We start from the raw sequence: 24,330 nt of genomic DNA, 5'->3' as shown, positions 1-24,330 counted from the left end.
TTTCATTCCAAGTTGAACAATATTACGTTCAGTATACGAACAGTATACATACTGCACATTTTTAACCTAAATATCTAGACTGAATCCCTTTCTTGACACTTGTGTCTGATGTTACAATGACTTTGAGAATTTGGTTTCTCATTTATTTCATTTTGATACAAAATACACCAAGAAGTGATGTAGCTGGGGCATATGGCAGACCTCTTTTTAGGATTTTCTTAAGAAAATGTATTTTCTGGGTCAGCTTTTGGTATACTAGCTTAAACCTCTGCATGTGACACTTGCATTGAATGTGGTCACCAGTTGGCAGTTTGGCTGCTCCACTTCCAAATCAGCTCCCTGCTAATGAGCATGGGGCTTCTTCTGCCCCCACATGGGAGACCCAGAAGAAGCTCCTGACTTCTGGCTTCTGCCTGGCCCAGTCATTGCTGGAAGGCCATTAGTGGAGTGAACCTGCACATGAAAGATCTCTCTCTCTCTCTTTCTGCCTTTCAGCTACACTTTTAAAAATTCATTTTATTTGAAGAACAGAGAATCAGAGGAAGAAAATGGTCATTGACACAGAGTAGAAGGGCTGGTGGACATTGGATTGAAATATATTAAAAAAAATCAGGCTATGTATTGTACTACGTATGTCAGACACACTGTTGGGCAGGCTACACATTTTACTACATAAATCAAGGCATAGTACAGTCTGGTGTTGGCACAAAAATAGATATTGTCCATCTGTTGTTTTATACCTGCTCCTCAAATGCCCATAATATCCAGGACTGGACTTGGTCAAACACAGGAGCTCAGAAATCAGTATAAATCATGTGCCTGAGCCATCAGCAGCTGCCTTCCATAACTGCATTAGCATGGAGCTAATTGGTAGCAGAGTACCAGAACTTAATCAAACCAGGACTTCTGATATGGAATGGAGACATGATGACTTAACTGCTGGGTCAGATATTTTCCTCTGTTTTGTTTAGTTTTGAAAAACAGCAAGGCTGTTTGTCACAGAAGATGGTACTCCTGTTCATTCCTACTAACATAGTAAATGAGTTTCCTTTCCTCCACATCCTAACAAGTTTTTTTTTAGATTTTTATTGAATTTCCAATCATAATGAGAGATAATATCTCATTATAGTTTCAGTGCATTTCCATTATGGCTAATGATATTGAGCAATTTTTCATATTACTACTGACCAGTTGCCTTCTTCTTTTATGAAAAGAAGATTCTTTACCCATTTCTTAGCAGAAATGTTTTGATTGTGTGTGTGTGGTTATTACGTTACTTGCATTTGTCATACATTCTTTATATTGCCACTCTTTCTGATGATTTTCAAATCTTTTCTGACATTGTGGGGGCTGTCTCTTTATTACTTCCTCTGCTGTACAGAAAGTTCTTAGGGCAATAAAATCACATATTTCTAGGTTTTATTTATTATTATTATTATTATTATTATTAATCTGTGGTTTTGGAGTCTTATCCAAGACGATTTGGCTTATACTAACATCTTGAACTGTTTTTCCTATTTTTGTAGTTTTGGGCATTACATTTAGGTCTTTAAAACATTTTTATTTGATTCTCATTAGAGTGGAAGATGGGGTATCAGACACCCAATTTTCTCAGCTCTATTTGCTTGAAGAGACTATCCTTTCACTAACAGCTGTTACATGTTTTTGGACACTTTGCTCTAAGACTTCTAATACAATTCTGAATACCAATGATGAGAAAACACGTATTTGTCTTCTTACAGAACTTGAAAGAACACTTTTAGATTTTTCAGCACATACTGAATGGCATTGACATCTATAATATTTTTGTGTGTTCAGGTATGGCTGTTTCATATGTACTTTGTTTAGGGTTTTAATCATATGTAGATTTTAAATGTCATTTTTCCTGTATGTTTCTAGAGGATCATTTGATTTCTATCTATTATTCTACTGATACAAATCACTACAGTCATTGATTTGCCTATGTTGTACCGAACTTGAATTCATGAAATGGATCCTACTTGGTCATGGTGGAGAATCTTGTTGAGACCCTGTTGGATTAATTTTTGCTAGAAAATTTTGCATTGGGTTTAATTGTAATCATTTTTCTGTAATTTTTGTCTTGTTTTGTGTTCCTATCTAAGTAGAACATCAGATAATGCCAGCCTTATGAAAAAAAAAAGTTGTCTAGTTTCCTCATTTTCATGTCCTTGGACCAATTTTAGAAAAGAAATAATACTAGTGTTTCCTTAAAATTTTGGTGGAACTCAGCATGGAAGTCATCTGGTCCTGAGCATTTCTTTGTTGGAATTTTTTTGTGACTTTTTCACCCTCATTATTTCGCAGGCATCTGTGCAGATGGGTTCTGCTGAAGTTCTCCTGTTTACTCCTTTCTCTCGCAGCAGGCATTCCTGGGCCGTTGGGTCGGGATCACAGCTGCTATTTTGCCTCGTTCTTCCTTCTTGGCTGCTAGAAAGGCCTCTGTCCTACAAGGTTTTTATTTGCCTAAGTTTTCGTGTTCTTTTTGGGAACCTTTTTCCCCCCTTGGTTCTTCTCTATAAATGGAGTGGCGAATACTGGACATCTCTATTCAGACATCTTCAAGAAATCTCATATGCTTCAATTCTTTCCTCATGTAAGCAGAAAAATATAACACAATTTTTTCTCTTTTCATTTCATTTCATATATTTATATCTATAATAAATGTTGATCATATTAACATTATTAAATTATATTATGTATTTATTATTTTCTCTATAAGAAGCACTGGATTTTATTTAATATTGCAATAAAATTTTTAAAAATGTTTAGAAAAATTTTGGGCCCAGCACAATAGTTTAGTGGCTAAAGTCCTCGCCTTGCACACTCGAGGATCCCATATAGGTACTGGCTCATGTCCCAGCAGCCCCGCTTCCCATTCAGCTCCCTGCCTGTGGCTTGGGAAAGAAGCAGTTGAGGAAGGTTCAAAGCCTTGGGACCCTGTACCTGTGTGGAAGACCAAGAATAAGCTCCAGGTTCCTGGCTTTACATTGGCTCAGCACTGGCCGTTTCGGCTGCTTGGGGAATGAATCATCAGGTAGAAGATCTTTCTCTCTGTTTCTTCTCCTCTCTGTATATCTGACTTTCCAATAAATAAATAAAATTAATTAGTTAAAAATAAAATAGAATAAAAAATTTAGCAAGCTTTTAATTTAAGTCAATTTTAACTGCTAATTTTTATAACTACAGAAAAGATCATTGCCTTCAAAATTTTTAGAGTACAATAGTTTTAACTCAATGTCTTTACTATTTCTTGTTATCTTTTTGGTTAAAAGTATTATTAACCTATGAGACACATCCATTTTGCCATTCAGTTTAAATATTTTGTAGTAGGAAAGAGGAATTTATTCTAAATACTTGAAATTAAAGAATCCTGAAGGCAAAAGTCATTTATCATTTCATATTGTAATGCTGGTTTTACTTATTTTTTAAGTCAATATGTTTATTTGCATTTCAGGTTCAATAGTTGCAGAACTGTTTTTTTTTTTTTTTTTTTTTGTCTTTGGAACTCTTCAGTAACAATGAATTTATTCAGGCAATTTTTTTTTTCAGTTGTCGGTGTGGTCATGTCCTGGTATGCCTCTTCAAATGTTTTTGAGTTTTGAAAAGTAAATAATTCTGGGGTTGAGAACATGTATTGATTGCATTTTAATCATCCTTTCCCACTTTATTTTCACATTTTCCTTTGGACTTTGGCTGTTCTCACTGATTAACATTCCATATCTTTTATTTATTTGTTTTTGTGCTACCCTGTTTCAATTTTTCTATTGCTTTCACTCTATATTGATCGCTTTTCCAGTCACTCTTTGTTTTCACTCCCGCCTTCTTTATTTCACGTAATTCCTCCCCCCGCTTTTAAAAAAATTTTTAAGACTTGCAGTTCCTATTTAAAAGATATTGTATTTGTGTTCTGTATAGAATATCAAGTATTAGTTTCCTGTACCTTGTTTTTGCTTCCTCTCGTCAGTAATTGTTAGAAATGTTTTGGAGGGCTGGGCATTTACCTTGTATTGTGTTGCCAGTTAAGATGCCCACATCCCCTATAGGGGTACCCGAATCCAACACTCGGTTCTGATTCTTGCTAACAATGACCCTGACAGGCAGTGGGTGCATGGCTGTAACTGAGTTTCAGCTACCCATATGGAATTAGGAACTGAGTTGTATGCTTCTGGATTCAACTTACTCCACCCCCAGACATTGCAGGCTTTGGAAGACAAACCAATGAATGGGTGCTTGATTTCCCAGCCCCTCTCTTCCTCAAAAAGTTACAATTTGATAAGTATGTGATTTTTTTTTCTTCTGGATATATAGAATGACGTAGGTTTTCCTGCAGTTGCCATGCATGGAAAACAATTCTATGGAGCTCCGGTACTGGCCAACAGGTAGAACTTACTAGTTTCACCAGCGCCTGTTCAGATCTACAGTTGAGTGATAACCACATAACCTGGTTCCAGTCTCCAGAAGTGTTCCTAACCTAAAGCAACTGTATCTGGGTATCATGTCTCTGAATTGGGCTGTTAAACCCTGACTCTGTTTGGAGAACAGGGCTCTCCTAGTCTCTATAACCTCCCCCCTTCTTAATGGACATTCATCTGTGACAAGTACCCTCCCCAGTATGCATTAGAATATCTACTCATCAACTTCTACTTTCTGTAGCAACAACAACAACAAAATTATAAACTATAGAATCTAACTGCAGTTAGTAGACAGTTAATGCAAGGAGGCACAATGTAGCCTTTGAGGTACTGGAAAATCAGTGTTGAATTCTTGTTCCTGTGCTGTCTGACAGGCAGGCATTCAGAGGAAGTACTATCTGCTTTCCAGGGAGCATCTCTTGTTTCTGATTGAAGAATACAGACAGTGCCTCCTTTCCATTTTGAACTCAATTTGTAATAACTCCTGGATTTCTAAAGATAGCCACACAGAAAATACAAATTCTGAGCTATGTCTCATTTTACAGTGTACTATTTAGTTAATGTGCTATTGATGAAATCGGATTCAAGACTCATATTGTAATTAGAGACTCAGAACCCCAATACAAGGATCCTGCAAGCTCACTTAAAATAATGAGTAATTTTCAGATTTTGATACTAGATATTATTCATAATGAATAATGTTAATGCATCTCACAATTATGACATCAGGTCAGCATGTCAGGATTTCATAGTTAAGAATATTTGCAATAAAACACTGATTGGGATTTGTGTTTTCATTTCATTCCATTTTAACATGAAGCCCAAAGTGTTAAACTATTATGTCCCTCTGAGATGCAAAAGTAATATCATTCACAGGAAGAGAGGAGAGGATAAAAACATGCTGTCTTATTTCCCCCCTCTGCCCACCCCGGAAGCTGTATGGTTGCCATGGCAATCGACCTCCTCTCTGAGAGATGATTCCTCTAGCCTCTCAGAGTCACTGCAACTGTTCTGTTTCAATAGGTTCAGACATCGTCCCACATCACCAAGTATTTCTTGTTCAATCTGTACAACTGTCAGAGCAATCATTCAGAAACAGAATTCCAATCATATTACTTCACTGTTTAAAAGGTTTCCAACACTGTGAGGATGTTGTCCCGAAAAAAGATAGAGACTTCCTACAAACAGTCTATTCAGAACCTCTACTTTCTGGCTCTAGCACATTTTTTCTGTCACCCTGTCTCTCCTTTCCCTATCATCCAGAGTGACATGTCTATGACAGGATGTTTTCCTGAAGTTAATTGTCCATCAGAAATAGCCTGTAGATTGTTAAGGGCTCCCTCCAGAAAATTGCTTCACTCTGTGCTAGGCAGCTCTAAGTCACCAGTAATCTCTCTCTCCATTTTTTTTTTTCCTTGAGTGTGGCATGGGCTTTGTGACTTACATCTGGTCAATAGAATTTAGAAATTATAGGATCTCACTTCTAGGATAGGGTTCCAAACAGACTTTTGCTTTAGTTCTTTGGACTCTCTGACCTGATAAGTCATTCCCTTGGAAGGAAACCAAGTAATGGATTTTTTTGACTACTGTGTAGAGAGGTTTGAGTGCCAAAAGTTGATGTTTTTAACCAACAGAGGGTGAGCACATGAAGCTTCCCAACAGGTTTGTGCAACACTTTTGAGTGGATCACCCCTGTTGAACTTTGATGTGACAGGAGCCTCTGACACTGCCTTGATTTCAGTCTTGTAAGAAACCCTAAGCCAGAAATCACAAAGCTAATTTCATGATTCAGAAAAAATGGTGAGATGTGTTTGTTGCATTAAGCTGCGAAGTATGAGATTAATTCACGGTTCAACAATATGTAGTTAATACAGTCGCTTCATGATGATGAGTATTATTTAGTACACCCAGGAAATGCAGTGTAGGTTTCCATTTGACTCTACTATTTTGTTCTTAAACATAAATTATTAAGAAAGGGTACATGGGGAAAGTTTCAATAGGCCAATAGTTATGTTTGTTTTCTTGAATATTTTGATACATCCAAAGTTGTACAGACAGTGTCAAAACTATCAGGAGCCTTCAAATCATGTATTTTAAATATTGTATGTTCATTATACTTCAACAAAACTGTTACAATACAGTGGACAGGTAAGGCTCGTCAGATGTTTAAGTGAAATCCCAAAATAATAGACAATAATCCAAATAAATATAAAAAGACACACAGAGAAAAACAGAAACCATATAGGACAGAGAAAATGTCCAAAGAACTTATGTTATTTTCTTTTGAGAAGCAAGTGGAAATTTCTCATCCATAAAAAAGAATGTTGTAAAAAAGAATAGACAAAGAATAACTCCAAAAAGTTTTAGAAATGGAAAATGCAACTGAAAATTAGAAATTCAACAGAAGGCTTGGAAAATAAATTTGAAGAAATCTCCCAGAAAGCAGAACAAAGGAAATAAGAAAGCAAAATGGAAATAAGACAGTAATGAAGTACGAGGCAATGTTCTAGAAGTCTACATTAGAATTCAAGAATTCCAGACAAAAGAATGAAGAATACAAAATAGTTACTTACCAAAGACCGTTCAATAGTTTGAAAAATTAAAAGTAATTTCAAGCATTTACAGGGACCCAAATAGTGTTTAAAATGAAATTAAAAAGAGCTATTAAAATTACATTGTTAGTTGAAACATGAGGTGAATGATGCATACTTTACACATGTCACGGTTTTGGTGGATTAGAGTTCACATATGACTTATTTTACTAATTAGGGACACCTTGTATGCTTCTGAGTGGCTAGTCATGACTCGGATCTCATCTGAAGGCAAGCAGAGAAAGTATCAGGCCCAAGATCATTCACAAATGATTAGCAAGAATGAGTTCCTTGTGAACCATTGGTCTGAGAACCTCAGGAACATGCTGCTGTTAGGCAATCCTCCTTCCCTGTGTTATAGACATTGCTAATATGATAACTTGATTTATTGAACATGAAAGTGGAAAATAAAAGTCCATCTTTTTGATTTTGGAAATTGATTTATTTGAAAGAACCTTTGCAGAGAGGGGCAGAGATCTTTCAAGCATTGGTTTATTCCCCGAATTGTCACAATGGTCAGGGCTGGGTTAGGCCAACGTCAAGTGCAAGGAGCTAGGAGCTTCTTCTGATTTCCTCATGGGGTGCAGTGGATGAAACACTTGGGCCATCTTCTTTTGTCGTTGCAGGTAAGCTAGTAGGGAGCTGTATTGAAACTGAAGCAGATAGAACTTAAAAATGTGCCCGTGTGGGATATATCTCAACAAATTTGCCCAGTGTACTAGCTGCAAGCAGCTCCCCAAGCCAGCCCTGCTCAGAGAGAATAAATCTGACAAAGCATGAGTCCTTAAGAGACAGGGATCTCTGGGGCCCTTGTGGAAAATTGTGCATCATGTGTCACGTACTTCTATTTGAAAATGAAAAAAAAACTAAGAGAAAAGGAAACTTAAAACTTCCTGTAGCGCCAAATGTAAGCCATCATAAAGTTTCAGATATTCCCTTACCTTTTTCCCAGAGTCTTCCCTGGAGTTAGTTTAGGCCAGTATGCACCCACAACTGAGAACTTGCCTCCCAGGAGAACTGCCACTGCTTATTTAATCCTTGGCTTTCATAGTGCAAGGCAATTCCAACATGTATTTACTAGAAATGTTGCTAAGTTTCCAACAGTGCAAAGACCAGCCCCCTCTCCTAAGCAGATCTGAACTAGAATAGAAATATTCAAATCAATATCAATCCTAAACCCTGATTCTTGAGCAAGTTTCATGAATCAAAGTGACATGACACTTCCATGCCGAAGGAGTCATGAAGCAATGCATCACCTCCATATCTTTCTTCCTTGATCCATGTGATCTTGAAAGCTACATGTTGAGATGCTGACGTTACAAGAGGGCAGGTTCCTAGTCATTTAGAAGAGACGTCTTCAGTGAACTACATCAGATTTATGTAAGAAGCAAACAACTGTTCTATCAGTTGATGCTTCAGCATCTGTCTTGTGAGTATTCTACAATAAATATATCAAAAATATACTTCCTGAGAGGATAAGAGATGACTGCCACTGCCTGGGAATCAAAATAGCATCAGACTCCTCAACTCAGAAGCAGGCAAGAAGACAGTGGCAATAATAAACAATCTAGAATTAAAATACCCTTGGCTATTCAAATAGGACTAGTTCATGATGTTTGGAAGGCAAGTAACAAAAAGCTCTAAAATACTGTAAAAAATTCGAATCTTTTCTTTATTTAGGATATTGAGAGTTCAGATAATAAATAATGGCTGAATAACTTCCTGTCCCAATCTAACAAATGCAGAGAGCAAACTATTTTGTTTTTCAAGATTAATTTTTCCTATACAGAGAGATAGAGATATCCTCCATCTGCTGATTCACACCCCATTTGGCTCCAATTGTCAGAGCTGAGCTAGTCCAAACTTGGGAACCAGGAACTCCTTCTGAGTCTCCCACATAGGTTCAGGGCCCCCAAAACTTGGGCCATCTTCCATTGCTTTCCCAGGACACTAACAGGGAGCTGGTCTCAAGTAGAGCAGCTAGAACATTAACCAGTGTCCATATAGGATGCCAGTGTCTCAGCAGAGCAGCAGCCTGCTAGGTCATAGTGCCAGTCCCAATAACATTTTCAAATATGTTAGGTTTGAAATGTTCTACCTTCTGTTCATCATGCCAGAGAACATATCTTAAGAAAATTCTCTTTCTTAAATGAGGAAAAACATCAAGAAAGAGTGGCATCGAAGATGCTGAAAGAAAAGAGTAGTCTCAACAGAGTACAGAGGTGAATTTTCCTAGAATTACAGTAACACAGACAAGGAGAGCAACCAGTGTCAAAATTAGGGTAAGATGATTCTTGAATTTGACATGCTGGGGCCAGACATTTGGCCTACTCGTTAGGATGGCAGTGTCTGAAGTGAATATTTTGGTATGATGAAGTAAGTCACCCCTAGAAATGCCCACATCTCAAACTGGAATCGCTTTGAATCCTGGCTACTCCGCTTCCAATCCAGCTCCCTGTAAATGGAGTCCAAGGGGCAGCAGATGGTGGCCCAGGCGCTCAGGTTTCTGCCGCCCACGTGGGAGACCTGAATCAAGTTCTGGGCTTCTGGATTGAGCCTCACTCATCCCAAGCCATTGTGGACACATGGTGGGTGGACCAGCGGATGGAAGGCTCTCTTCTCCTCTGTCCCTCCTTCTTCTCTCTCTTTCAAATAAAAAATTAAAACTTAATAAACAAGACATCAAAGCCCTTATACACCTCCACATGCAAATGAGAAGCTGAGGCTCAAGCAATTGAATTCCTGCCACATGAATGGGAGACATGGATGGAAAGCTGGGCTCATGGCTTGAAACGTTCAACCTGGAAGTTACCACTTTTTCACTACCCATCCTTGTCCCTCCAGGGACATGTGGACATATCCACACTGCTAAGTCACAGACATTTTATTCTTAACTCACTCTCGCTTCCTAACATGTTCTTAGTATCTTCCTAGAAAGGTGTTTTTGCCTGAGAGCACTTATGCTTTCTCCTGCCTGCGAAATCACCTGTTTGACATCCTTTATGACAATCACACAGATTAGTGTCTACAATGGGGTTGAGGAAAGTATCCCGCATCCTAATCATCCTAATCCAGAAATTGCTTTAGGAACCTGTGAAACAGTGTAATAAATGATAAATCTACAATGGTAGGGTGTCAGGAGAGCATCCTTGGCACGGGAGTACAAAAGAGAATACAGAAGTTATTTGGTAGAAACAGAATATATAAAAATCAATGAATTGAACAGAAATTAAAATGTGAAAAGACTTGACTTGGAGATGTTCAGTTGCCTCTGTAGATGTGGGTCAAATGAAAATAGTGACTGAAATTTTCCAGGAGGAAAAATGCATGGAAACCAGCAGATCAAGAGTCTGGCTGGCAAGCAGAAGTGGGACTGAAATTGTAGGAGCGCATGTCTGAGACCCAGCCAGCCAAGGAAGGGAAAAGCCGGAGGGCCCAGGAGAAGGCTCCTGGTGGGCAGTGTTTAAAGTCAAGCAAAGATATGCTCACTGCCCAAGCCCTGGATGGTTGAGAGGTGGGGGGGGGGGGGGAATGATTGGACTTTCATTGAACAAATCACGCCTCCAGAATGTATGAAAATACTAGAACTATAAAACAAGTCGACTCTGTACTTGCAAGTTTTTTTTGTCTGTTTGTTTTAATGAAGTAGTGGATTACGGTTAGGTAGGAAATCAGTTCTTTCTTTACCAACCAGCTCTGCCAATTTAGCCAAGGTGACTTGTTTTCCTGAAAGTTTCTAATTTAATGTAATTTTCACCTAAATAGATGTGCTGTAAATAGCCCCCTTCACAGGCTACTATAATCTTGAAGCCCTATGATTTGGGCAACATAATTAGGATCACAAAAATAGTACTCAAGTATATGATTCACCACTGGCTCAAATCTGGCATCCCACACAGAAGATTAAAATTATTTAATTAAGATAAAAATACATTAATGAGGGCCTGGAGCGGTAGCCTTGTGGCTAAAGTCCTCCCCTTGCACGCATTAGGATCCCATATGGGCACTGGTTCATGTGCCAGCAGCCCTGTTTCCAGTTCAGCTCCCTGCTTGTGTTCTGGGAAAGCAGTGGAGGACGTTCCAAAGTCTTGCGACCCTGCATCCACATGGGAGACCTGGAAGAAGCACCCAGCACCTGGTTTCAAATCGACTCAGCACTGACCATTGCAGCCACTTGAGGAGTGAATCATCAGATGAAAGATCTTGCTCTCTGTCTTTCCTCCTCTCTGTATATCTAATAAAGATATATATATATATAAGGCAAGGTGCTGAGTGTGAAGGTTAGAGTTAAATAGGTCAACTCTGCAGATCTGAAAACTTTGTTTCTAGAATGATCTATGGTGTCTAAAAATAAAGAATTGAAGTGGAATTGAGAAAAAATACCCCTAAAGAATTAACAGATGGTCTAGTTAAGATACAATTTTGTTAAGAAATGAGCTGATCTTTCTGAGTTACAGAGCAGGGATTGTTGACATGCTCAGGGTCTTTGAAAGCCTGGGCGTAGATCTGGCCAATTTGAGTTCAGTTTTCAGATCTTTATTACCTATTTAAGAATGGGAAAAGCCAGTGCCTGATAGAATACTACTTTTTTTTCCTCTACTACCTCAACCCAAAAGGAAACATTACTAAATGCTCTCAAAAGTAAAAGAATGTTTGAAAAGGTGAAGTCACACTAAATGGTCACTGTTAAAACGGTGAAAGACACAGTAATTCTAATGGAGGAAAAACTGCATCATAATTTGCTAGCAATCTACAGTGGGACCATGTGGGTGGAGAGGCATTCCAAACAGCCCTTTGCCAGAACCTGAGAGGACAAAGCAAAGCGAGGCCTTAAAGACATAGAAGGCACGTGCCTGTCTCCATAGGAACAGTGCAATATGGCCAGACTGAGCAAGAAACTCAGATGATGACAAAGTTGGAGCAGACAGATCCAGAGAAACGGGAATGGTTCCTACTGGGTCCAAGAGAGGAGGAACCTAAGAAAGGGGAAGAGGGACAAGTAGAATTGATTAAATGATCTAAAACACTGAATTCCTTGATGATGAAACCAGTACAGCCTGCCTCAAGGCAGGCTGAGCTCAGACTATGTTCTTTAATGACCCCACCCTGTGAGGTTAGGGACCTTAATAGAAATAAACGACTTGTTATCTTCAGAAAGTGCTGCAATCCTGTCCTATGTCCAGGGACGACTCAGAGCCTCTCGGCTCCCTAGCAAAGAGTTCATTCTAGAAGATTGTCTGGACTACTGTCCTAGCAAATTCCTGAAATATTAGTGATAATCCACGCTTTACATTAATTTAAAAGAGAATTATTTATTTGTTAGAGTAGCATAGGGAGGTAGCAAGAGCCTTTTGGGGTGTGGCAGTAGATCTTCCCTCCTCTAACCCGCTCTCCAAATAACTGCCACAATTGCAGTTAGAACAGGACAAATATAAGAGCATAAAATGCCTCTGGGTCTGCTACATATGTGGCTGCAGTATAAGAACTTGGGCTATTGTCTAATGCCTTCCCGGCAGATGCATTCGAAGGCAGCTGGGTTGTAAGCAGAGTGGCCAGGATTCAACATCACTCTCTGATAGGGGATGTCAGGATAGCAAACAGTGGCTTAACCGGCTGAGCCACAGCACTGGCCTCTAAGTTTTGAAATGCATAGTGCATGCAAGACACATAAAATGGGTGCATGTGATAATATATGATTCCTAAAAACTTACCCATTTGTCTTCCTTCCTTGAAGAAGGAGTCGCTTTCCTGACTTTTGTAAATCATCTTGCCACGCAATTGTTTTCTATAAGCATCTGCTTCCTTAAAATGGTGTCGGTTAGGGGCTAGGGTTTTGCCTGAGCTGAAGATGCTGCTCAGGGCACTGGCACCCCACGTCCACGTATGTGATGGGAAGAAGCGGCTGATGGCTTTGGTTCTTGGGTTCCCGCCACTTAATGTGGGATCCTGGGTTTCAGCCTGATCCAGTGGAACTGGGGGAAATGAACCAGCAGACGGGAGATTTCCCACCACCTTCTCTTTCTCTTCTTCTCTTTGTCTTTACGTCTCTCAAACAGAGTAAGTTAGTAAGAAAAACATCTAAATTGTGTTGATTTATTTATTATGGTGTCAGATGTTTATCAATTTTCCTAGATTGTTTGCTCACTGTTTTATGTAACTGCACCTAACTTGAATTCATTTGCTACTACTTGTCTGTTATCTATAAAAGTATTTTGAAAAGATTGTAAAAAAAAAAAACAAGATGAAAAAATAAGACACATTTTGCACTTTTTTAGCGTGTGGTTTTATTTAGTTTCAATTCATCCATTTACTGTATTTAAGTGATTAATATTTGTAAATATTTTTAAATATTCCCACTATGTACACCTCCCACTGTTCACCTCTTCTATTGTAGGCAGTCGTTTGGATTGTTTCCATTTTTATTACAACAACGCCATCTTACGTATCTTTATATAAGTCTGTTTGGCTGTTTACTATATTTTTTCTTTTACTTTCCCATCATCTAATCCACTTATTTCCTTATCTGCTATGTTCAATCTGTCTGTTGACTTCAATTTCACTTATTGATTTTTTTTTTCAATTCTAACATTATTTCAGTGATTAAATGACATTCGTTTTTCTGGTGAAGTTATCCATGATGTCATTCACCTATTTCAATGTATTTCTCGTAGTTGTTTTGGATTCTGTATCTGCAACTCCATTATGAATTTCCTGTTGGTTTGTCTGAAAATGTTTTATTGAATGCTGGATCTTGTTTATCAAAAATTCCCAAAGCTCCTGTGATGCTGTGTGCTGCTAGAAAGAGTGTCACTTGCTACTGTGTAACTTGATTGAGGGCACAACATTTTAATCCAACCTAGTAGCTACACCGTCTCAAGGATGATTTAACCGACTTAAATTTACATGTAATTCAAACATAGCCCAAGAGCCTAGATTTATAGGAGACCCAGATGAGAGTCTGAGCTGTTTATCATGGCCGGCCTCTCCAATCTTACAGACTCTGAACTCCCAAGTTTTTGTGTTCCTCACTGCTATAAATTTTCAGAAAAATCCCATGTTGCTTGTCAGTGACTCCTTTGCTCGACTTCTTAGCTTTCTTCATTTAATAATTCAGCAGAAGCGTTGGGAAAACCCTAATGATGAATCTGGAGTTTAGTGTTCTCCATCTTGATCCCTCAACTTTTGGCCACCTTGTCAGTTCAGAACTCTAACTTTGGCCTCCCCACCTAATAACCAAGGTCTCTGCTTGGCCTCTAGCTGCACTGATCACCTTCCACTTGGAGCAATAATCTCTTTAAGAAAGTTAAAATGAAATTCAGGAATAACTTGAACCCATGATCTTTTAATAAAATATATTTTTTTTATAATTCTATCAGAGTGACTTTAGTAGTTTTGGTTTCTGGTTACATGAATAAACAATTGTCTATCTCAGATTCAGTTTTCCTAATACTATTTTGTTCGAACAAGGAATCATGAATCCAAGGAAAATGCCCATGTTTAGACTTCTTATTGCCTTTAGCAATAAGACTTTCATTAGAAGATACTTCAGTAGAACTGAGAACAATAAAGTTGACTACTAGAGAGTTCTGGTAGCCAAATAATGAAAATATAATCTTCCAAAGGAGAAAAAAAAATCCAAAAAACAAAGCAGGTTGAATCTGATGAAATTCCAGTTGAATCAGAAAATTGATTAATAAAGGAAAATGAAAAGTTCCAGAGGAAATTCATACCAAAGAATGCAACTATGGAGATCTGAATGTCTTTGACGTGTGAGACGAGGGAACAAGTCATTTAACTTTTAAACAGAATTTTATGTAGCTTTGTGGTAAATCAAGTGGTTATTGCAGTTTTCCTGGTATAAGCCATGTTTTACATGATGGATTGCACTTCAACACCTAGAGGTCAGAGTGGGAGTTACAATGTTCCAGTATACTGTAGATGTCTGTTTGCACATCTTATTCCGTGTGAACTTCATATTCTTCAAGGGCAGTGCTTAAGAGGGTTTTCCCTTTCCCTTCTTAATGTTAACAACTCTTGTAATAGATGTTTGAATAAATGCATGAATGAGTCACCTCTTCCCTTAAATATATGCTATGCTGGGTTCCAGACACCCCTATCTATGTAATTCCTCCCAAGTAAGCTCTATTTCCTTCCTCCTTGCTTCTGATTTGCCATCTGGAGTGTGTTGAATTGCTTTCCCCAAGAGACACATCCAATTTAATTGTATTTATTTATTTACTTACTTAAAGTGGGGATGGGGTGAGAAAGAGAGAGAGAGTCTGCTAGCTAACTCTTAAATGCCCAAATCTGGGAACAGGGACTTTAATCTACATCTCCCATATGAGTGACAGGAACCCAGCTACTTGACTGCACTACAGTTTCCCAGGGTCTGCATTATCAATGAGCAGGCGTTAGGAGCCACAGCTGGATCCCTGTCACAGATGGTCTGATAAGGATGCCGACATCATCACCAACATCTGATGTGCTATGATAATTACCTTGCCCATGTTTGAACCTAAAGCCCCGTGTTCCATATCTGTGACTGTGACCTTATTTGGAGGAGATCTTTACAAATGTCATTAAGATAGAAATATCAAGATCATCCTGGATCAAAGAAGAATTACACTGGGCAAATCAAATGAGAATATAAATTCTTATTCAAAAGTATGCCAATAAGGAAAAGAGATTGAAGTCAACTTCCATGAAACAAAAAGCAAGAGGAATTTTCAGCACTGAGATGAGCTATAGGAAAAGCACATGAAAACGTTACAGAGTAGCTGGTTAGTGTGGTTAAGTCAACATGACGTACTTGCCAGTTGTCACTTGGAAAAGTGAAGCTGCCCAGCTGCCACAGAGCTGGGCTGTTGGGAGTTGCCTTCCTGGATTGGTTTTCAAAGGAAGGCTCCAGGTGCTTGACCACAACAGTCTTGGATTGTAACATTGCAAGAAGATTTAGCATTTTAAATGGACAGAGAAAGGAATTTACAACGAATTTTTCTGAAGTATATTCTCTAAGGAAAGTGAGGCCAGGAGCCTATCACCAGGAAGACACCTGTCTGAAGTTGAGTCAAGCTGAGGTAAATGTTAAAACCATGTTGATTAATTGCCTTGGAATCCAAGGACAGTATCCCCAATGAGGTTATGAAAAACAAAACGGAAGAGCTCAGTAAAATAAAGGCCATATGGATACAAAGAGAAGAATGGGTGATATATGTATAAATCAAGGAATTCCAAGGATTGTCAACAATGATCAGAAGCTAACCATGCATGAGAAATATTCTCCTACAGAACTTCTAAAGGAACCCACAATGTTAACACCTTCACGTTGCATTTTTGTTCTCCAGGGCAATTAGTTTCTTTTTTTTTTTTTTAAGATTTATTTTATTTTCATTACAAAGTCAGATACACAGAGAGGAGGAGAGACAGAGAGGAAGATCTTCAGTCAGATGATTCACTCCCCAAGTGAGTGCAATGGTCAGTGCTGTGCCGATCCGAAGCCAGGAGCCAGGAACTTCTTCCGAGTCTCCCACACGGGTGCAGGGTCCCAAGGATTTGGGCCGTCCTCAACTGCTTTCCCAGGCCACAAGCAGGGAGCTGGATGGGAAGTGGAGCTTCCGGGATTAGAACCGGCGCCCATACGGGAACCCGGCGTGTTCAAGGCGAGGACTTTAGCCGCTAGGCCATGGCGCTGGGCCCGACAATTAGTTTCTATTTTAATTTGTGGTCATTTGATAAATTAGCCCTAAGAAACTATTGGCCATCTTTCTGGGAAAGTCTGTGCCTATTGCTTAAATAGAAGCATTGAAGTCGTACATCTCATTGAAGATTCATCAAAATGGTCTTATTCCTCCATTCTTCATTTCTGTAATTGATAGCACTGAGTAAAAGCTGCGGTTTTCTCCTCTGAGCTCTGATGCTTAGACTTGTTCTGTGTTTGATTTATGACTTAGCTCTCTCTAATTCCTCTAAAATGTAATAATGCAGACTGGTAAGTTTATATGTTAGAACAAGATGCTGGGAAACAGAAGGATCAAATGACATGAAGTGACAGAACCAAAATGTACTTCAAGCTCTATCTGAGACCAGAGCCCGTGCACTTGGTCATTTTACTCCAATTTTGTTTTTCTGCTTATGTCACCAAACATTCACCTCTCTTGGGTTTCCTGCTGGGTTGTATTACAGTTATAGATGCAGTTTTATTTTCTAGTACAATATTCCACAGAAGTAACTTGAAATAAGAGCTGTGTAGGCATAGCCAATTTTATTTTCCCATTTTAAAAGACATTCAGCATTATGTCGTTTGCATTTCCTAAAATTTAAACACATTATTCAAGAAGGAATTTACACCCACCTTGCTTAATATTTTTAACCTATAAACAGTTTTCATGTTGTCTTATTTACCTTTTTACAGCTTTTAGCACAATTCTTTGAATATCTGAGGTGCTCGAACCTCATCATTGAATGAAAATGACCAACCCAAGTGTCATTTTTTTACATGCCCCATCTCGGATTCCCTAGCTCTCTACAAGTACTTTTTTTTTGATATGTTAAGAGTGGCTAGAGAACTCTTTCTGCCTGCAATGGGGAGCTGAATTCCTTTCTGCCATTGGATATTTCTGAATGTCATTGCCTAAGAGCAAGCTCATTGTCTACTTGCTGGGCACCTCAGGGTTTTTGTTTGTTTAACTTCTGCTGACCCCTTTCTACAGCTTGTCTCCTGAGTTTGCTCCTATGTTGCTACACTAGATAATATTCTACAGACACAAGAGGGCTGTGCAATAATCTCTTACCTGTGCCTTGGAAGTTTAAAGGGACCAAAGCAGGTCATAGTGTATTTATTCATCCCCTCATTCAGTTTCTGTGTAGACATTCATTGCTTAGTGGTACGGGGTTGCTCACTGAAGACCCAAATGATAACACAAAAGAGAAAATGCCCATGCTCGGTGGCTCACGCTCTACCCCGGACAGCAGAAGTTCACATGTGCACTTGATAATTTACAATTACATCTCAGGGAAGTATTACCAAAGAAAGGGACACAGTGAGTTGAGAACTGTAGCCATGGACTTGAACTGAGCTGGATATGTAGGTGTTAGCCCGGCAGCAAACACAGAGAGAGAGGAGAGAAGCATCAGAGGAAGGAATAACAGTGTGTGCCAGCAAACAGTAGGATATGGCAGAAGGAAGCTGGCATGGCAGGCTGGAGAGAATGGCTTGAAATAAGCTCGCAGAAGTCAGGGAAAAGCACTTACCATGTGTGAAGTCTAGTGTAGCCTCCTTAACAAATAGGATCTTAAGCCTGGAGATAAAGTGGGTAAGAAAATGGTGGGTGCTGAGTGATTACAAATTAGAGTCCTTAATCAAAGTGAGAGTTGATAATGGTTTGAATATAGAAGTAATGGGGGAGATAAAGATACTCAGAAAGGTATGAGTGAACAAAAGTTATGATCGCACTAGGATCTGGCACTGTAAGTATATAAGGAGAAGGATTAAGAATATGGAACTCAGTAGACTAGTGTAGGCAGCAATTTGGAAAACTTTGTAAACATCACATTATTCAAAATTGATCGGGGCAAGTATTTGGTATTGCAGTTAAGAAGTTGGTTGTGATGGGGCCCGATGTGGTAGCCTAGCAGCTAAAGTCCTCACCTAGCACATGCCGGGATCCAATATGGGCACTGGTTCAAAACCCAGGAGCTCCCACTTTCCTTCCAGCTCCCTGCTTGTGGTCTGGGAAAGCAGTCGAGGACGGCCCAAAGCCTTGGGACCCTGCACCCATGTGGGAGACCCGACAGAAGCTCCTGGCTCCTGGCTTTGGATTGGTGCAGCTCCTGCCATTGTGACCGCTTGGGGAGTGAATCAACAGATGGAAGTTCTTCCTCTCTGTCTCTCCTCTCTGTATATCTGGCTTTCCAATTAAAAAAAAATCTGGTTATGATGCCCTCATCCATATTGGAGTACCTGTGATTGTGTCCTGGCTTCCTGACGGGGCAGAAGAGGTTATGGGTCACGCTGTCTCTGTCACCCGCGTGGGAGACCCAGACTCAATTCCGGTATTCTGGCTCCAGTTATTGTGGGCATCTACGGCAACAGATGAGAGATCTCAGCTTGTCTCTGTCCATCCCTCCCTCTTCCTCTTTTCCTCTTAAATAATCATATTTATCTTTGGTTGTGGAAAGTTCTTGATACTGACATCCATTCAGTTCCTCCATAAGATTTTTCACCTTTACACTCGCTTTTACTCTCTCAAAACCAAGTGCTACCATTGCCTTGTTGGTTTCCATATTTTTGGACTCATGCAATTTTTTCATAATAACTTCAATGAGGTGATTCCTTACATAGATAATTTAACATTAATTTTTCCGTACTTTGAGGTCAGCTTAGTTCTGTCAGCAGCATCATTGGACTATTACTGAACTGTCTACCACAGTATTACCCTTGGTATTAAAAGGGCCTTGGAGAGTCATTGAAAGCCCAATATTCCCAACATATCAAAGATCCACTTCTTAGGCGTGTATTTCTGTCAGAACTGCTGGGGCTGTGGTGCCGCAGCAGGCATAGGCGCTTTTATCTCCTAATGGGCACAGTCTGCTTTGAACTTCCTTAAACTTTTCATTTCTTAGAGTCCCACTTTCCACTAATCAACTGTGTACTTTGCATCTGCTAAGAAAATACCTTCCCTTGCTTTCTAGCGTTTTGAAATATGTCAAGCCTAATCTTCAACAATGTTAGCTCTGGTATCCAACGATGGCTTGCGGGAAATAGTACTTAACATACAGTTGTCTGCACCAAGTAAACACTTTATGTTAGCAATGTAGAGTTAGAATGCTTAACAATAAATCGCAACTTACAAACCTGTCCTTGTCTGGGGATGATGAGCACCTGTCCCTAATGTTGAACCTGTTATTGTGATCTTTTGAAGGGAACGTCATTCTTTATCAGAACTCCCTATGTTTCCATATCCAGATTTCTACACCAAGGCAGATGAAGAGTTGGCAAAAGTCATTGATGATCATGTAAGAATTATGTTCTTCAGACAGTAGCATGAGCATTGTTTTTTAAGGGAACTTTGATTTATGGAGTGTTTTTCTGAAACAGTAACATGTGTAATTTGAAAGTACAGACATTACTGGCCATTGTTAAGCTGTGTTATCTCTCCCTGTGCTATCTACAGGGTGTGGTACCAGAGGGATGCTACCGCTCAGTGCCTTCACTGGGCTATGGGAGATTGGGCTTTCTGTCATTTGTGAAGCACAGCCTGACTCTGCTTCCTGAATTGGTACTGATTTCTTGGGATAAAAATCTGCTATTAAGTGCTGAACACTGATTTCTTTTACAGTGTGATTCTAAAAATGGAACAGAAATATTTTGACTCCATTTACAGTGACCATTCTTTGCTCTTGGTACATCAGAAAGACATTTAATCACTGTACTCTTATTATGGGTTTTAAAAAGTAGTAGCAATGTACGACTTCGCACATAATCTGTTTTAATCCAATGTGTTACATTTGATTGCTAGTGTCTTAATCAAGGTACATCATTTTATGTCTAATTCTTAGGGAAAGGGTTGGGGTAGGAGAAAAATAATTTCTTTTGTTTAATACAAAACGATTTCAGTAGCACTGAAAATTCCTTATATTAATTTTACCACCAATAATTTGATATTATTTATTAGATTGAGATATTGCCATGATTTAACTTTTTTCAGATTCTATCACATTAGCGAACTTTTCGGAAAAATAAAATAAGAAGTTTGTTCATTTGCTATTCCATTGAATGGTTATTTAGCATACAGCTATTACCAAACAACTCTAGCAATAATTGTGTTTGTTTCTGGAAACCAATACGTTGGTATCAGAAAATGGGGGAATGGGTGTGTAAATATTTCTTCTCATATCCAACTGTGAAGCTTTTGATAAATCAATATGTAATATTCTGCACATAGGACAGTCTCAGTAATTTCTGGTGATTCATAAATCCTAACAGTCTATTCAACTCAGCAGCATGATCCAGAAGAGATAATAACAGAAATCAGCTTGTCGATGCATGTATATGCACACACAGATTTGGATTCCTCTGGGTTGCCTATGCATAGCTTAGAGACAAAGAATAGCACCTCTATTGATAGAGAAGAGGACAGGAAGTCACTTCCAACACTAATCTCATATATATATGTATGAGATATATATATATATGTATGTATATATATGTATATACATATATGTATATATGTATGTAGATATATATGAATATAGTGCATTCAAATGATAGAAACACTAAGTCATCACTACAATGAATCTGTTTATATTCATTGTGAACTAAACTGTTTATATTCATTGCAGCTAAAGGGGAGTAAAAGAATCCTTTCTGAATATATACTTGAGAACTTCTAAGATCCAAATTGTTTTATATGTAGCAGTCAAATAAAATAGTTGAGTGTTCATAGTATTGATTTTGAAAAATAAATCAACGCAGTTTTTTTCTTAGATAATCATGTGTAAATGAAATTTCCCCCGTGTTTCAGTGGCAGGAAGAGCTAAGGACCCGACAGGAAGAAGAAGCTTTGTGTGAAGCCAAAGATCGTGAAGACAAAGAATTAGAGGCCAAAAAACACTTTCAAGAAGTAATGAAAAAGAGGGAAGAAAAACTGCATAAGAAAACCAAACCGTATGAACTTCCTCCTAGGACGGAAGCAGCATCATTAGAAAAGAACGTGACACAGAAAAGTTAAGATTCAAGTGCCCAAAACCAATTACATTAACAAGATGCTCACATGCTATTAAAAAACAAATTATTGGCATTCTATTGAGGTCAATTTTAGAAAATAGTTGTTATCCTGGTACAAGCTGCTTAGTAGTCATCTTGAGTCCCAAATTAATATTAAACCATGAATTACTCCATTTCATCAAACATTTCCAAGACCACAGCTGATGCTGCTCCCCATTTTGCTCTTGGCTTGTGATTGCACCGCGCACCTGATCAATGATTCTGAGTACTTTTATTTACTGAATGATCAGATGGAAATTACTTACATCTTAATTCGCGTGTCCCTCTGAATAGAATGAGCATTGACTGATACTCTGTAATTCCTACTATTTCAATAAAGTGAAGTATGCACCCTTTTGGATTCGTGCTCTATAATCAGTTTTGTGACAGACCTGTAGGCTGCTGGATGTGAGCAGGTCTGGTGGCTTGATCTTTGATCGATGCCGGAGGAGACTTAGAACTGACAGACTTAGACCTGACTTCGGCGGATGAGTTTACGAGAATGGCTTTGGCGAGTGCTGAAAGCCTCACCACCAGTTACTGAAGGGGTCCTCTAACCCGGAGTCATTTTCTTTCTTTTTTTTTTTTTATTGTTGTTAACATTGTATTATGTGATACAGTTTTATAGGCACTGGGGATTCCCCCCACCCCTCCCATACCCCTCCCCCCATGGTGGATTCCTCCACCTTGTTGCATAACCACAGTTCAAGTTCAGTTGAGATTTGTTCCTTGCAAACACATATCTAGCATAAAGTCCAGCGTCATATTGTCCAGATAAGTTCAGTGGCCTCTTGGGGATACCTTCTCTAGTCTGAAGATAGGGCTAACAGAGTAAAGATCCGGTCAGTTAAAAGCCCCAACAAAACCTCAGTATCAATATACAACATTATGGAATTAATTGACATAGTATTGGGTAAACAATATGTTGAAAATAATGCAAGTTCCATTCTTCGAAACATCTGGGTTGAGACAGTATCAATGACAGGTTCAAAAAATAACCAACAACCAAACAAAAATTACAAGTTAAATCAAGGCAAACATGTGGTATCTAATCTTTTGGGATTCGCTCATTTCCCTTAGCATTATAGTTTCCAGTTGGGCCCATTTAGCCACAAAGAACTGCATTTTGTTTTTTTTAATAGCTGAGTAGTATTCCATGGAGTAGATGAACCAAAGCTTTCTTATCCAATCTTCTGCTGGTGGGCATTTCGGTTGCTTCCATGTTTTTGCAATTACTGATTGTGCTGCTATGAACATAGGGATGCATGTTGGTTTGTCGTAAAACAGGTGTTTTGGATATATTCCTAGGAGTGCAATTGCTGGGTCATATGGTATGCAGATTTTGAGTTGTTTGAGTGTTCTCCAGACTGATTTCCATAAAGGCTGTACCAATTTGCAGCTCCACCAGCAGTGGAGTAGGGTTCCCTTTTCCCCGCATCCTCGCCAGCAAGCGTCGTTGGTGTTCTTGTTTATGTGGGCCAATCTAACTGGTGTTAGGTGGTACCTCATCGATGTTTTAATTTGGATTTCCCTTATTGCCAGGGAGCTGGAACATTTTTTCATATGTTTGTTTGCCATTTGGACTTGTTCCTTTGTGAAATGTTTGCCCATTTCCCGTGCCCATTTCTTGAGTGGCTTGTTTGTTTTGGTTTTTTGGTTGTTTTGAAGTTCTTTGTATATCCTGGAATTTAGCCCCCTATCGCCTATATCGTGTGCAAAGATCTTCTCCCACTCTGTGGGTTGCTTTTTTACTTTGTTGATTGTTTCCCTTGCTGTGCAGAAACTTCTTAGTTTGATGAGGTCCCATTTGTTTATTCTGTTCTCAACTGCTATTGCTTTTGGTGTCACTCTAGCTGAAGTGCTTGATCGCACGTAGAAGAAATAGGTCCAATACCTGTGATGTCTTATGTTCCTGGAAAATCAAGCTTATAATCACATCTTCATTTCACACAATTGATTTGAAACAGCTCCTTTAACGGAAGTCCAAAAGCACTTGAAACAACTGCACAGGTCAGGAAAGGAACAGAAGTTAGGAAAAAGGAATAAGGAATCTTCCGGTTTTTAAAAGAAATGTCCTAACACCATGTTACATTTTGAAAAGTTTGTCTTCTATCATAGTATTGTCCAAGCTTCAAATGAGATTTTTTTTTCTTTAAATGAAAGCTTCTAAATTTTGACATGTTGGAAGCTAGCTTTATAAAGTCATATTTCCAGGTTAAATTTGACACATGAATCACATGCATTTAAGGTATTATGCTTTGTTTAAGATAGCAATAACATATGGTGAAACAAATGTTGGGAGAGCGTTCTTATTTTAATGCCATAGGCAGCTGATTCAAATTCATGTTTCTCTTTGAGACTTTTATCTCCTCCTCATGTCCTGATACTGGGGTACTTGGAAATATTTCCCCATAGCTTTCCAAGTACCTTCATTCATCTCTGTTTTCTGCACATAGGAAAAATTTCTCTGACCGAATCCAGTGCCTGTGCTCTGAATCCCATCCTTTCTGAAACCTCCTTTCTTCGACTCTTCACTGCCTCC

The 24,330-nt window shown here is 38.9% G+C and overlaps 1 protein-coding gene across 1 annotated transcript in view; it reads left to right on the top strand.

Moving 5' to 3' along the window:
* The window catches only part of TMEM232 (transmembrane protein 232), a 113,332-nt gene extending 91,188 nt beyond the window's left edge, over positions 1 to 22,144 (top strand). The window contains exons 13-14 of the mRNA XM_040985866.1: positions 19,945 to 20,038; positions 21,547 to 22,144. Coding sequence (XP_040841800.1) covers positions 19,945 to 20,038; positions 21,547 to 21,753 — 301 coding nt within the window. The 3' untranslated portion in view covers positions 21,754 to 22,144. The remainder of the gene's footprint in view (positions 1 to 19,944; positions 20,039 to 21,546) is intronic.
* The last annotated feature ends 2,186 nt before the right edge of the window (positions 22,145 to 24,330 follow it).

The sequence above is a fragment of the Ochotona curzoniae genome, unplaced genomic scaffold (genome assembly GCF_017591425.1).
Source record: "Ochotona curzoniae isolate NIBS_2020 unplaced genomic scaffold, NIBS_Ocur_1.0 contig_4501, whole genome shotgun sequence".
Lineage (NCBI taxonomy): Eukaryota > Metazoa > Chordata > Mammalia > Lagomorpha > Ochotonidae > Ochotona > Ochotona curzoniae.
Note: the sequence above shows the minus strand (reverse complement) of the source record. Positions and strands in the feature narration are given on the sequence as shown.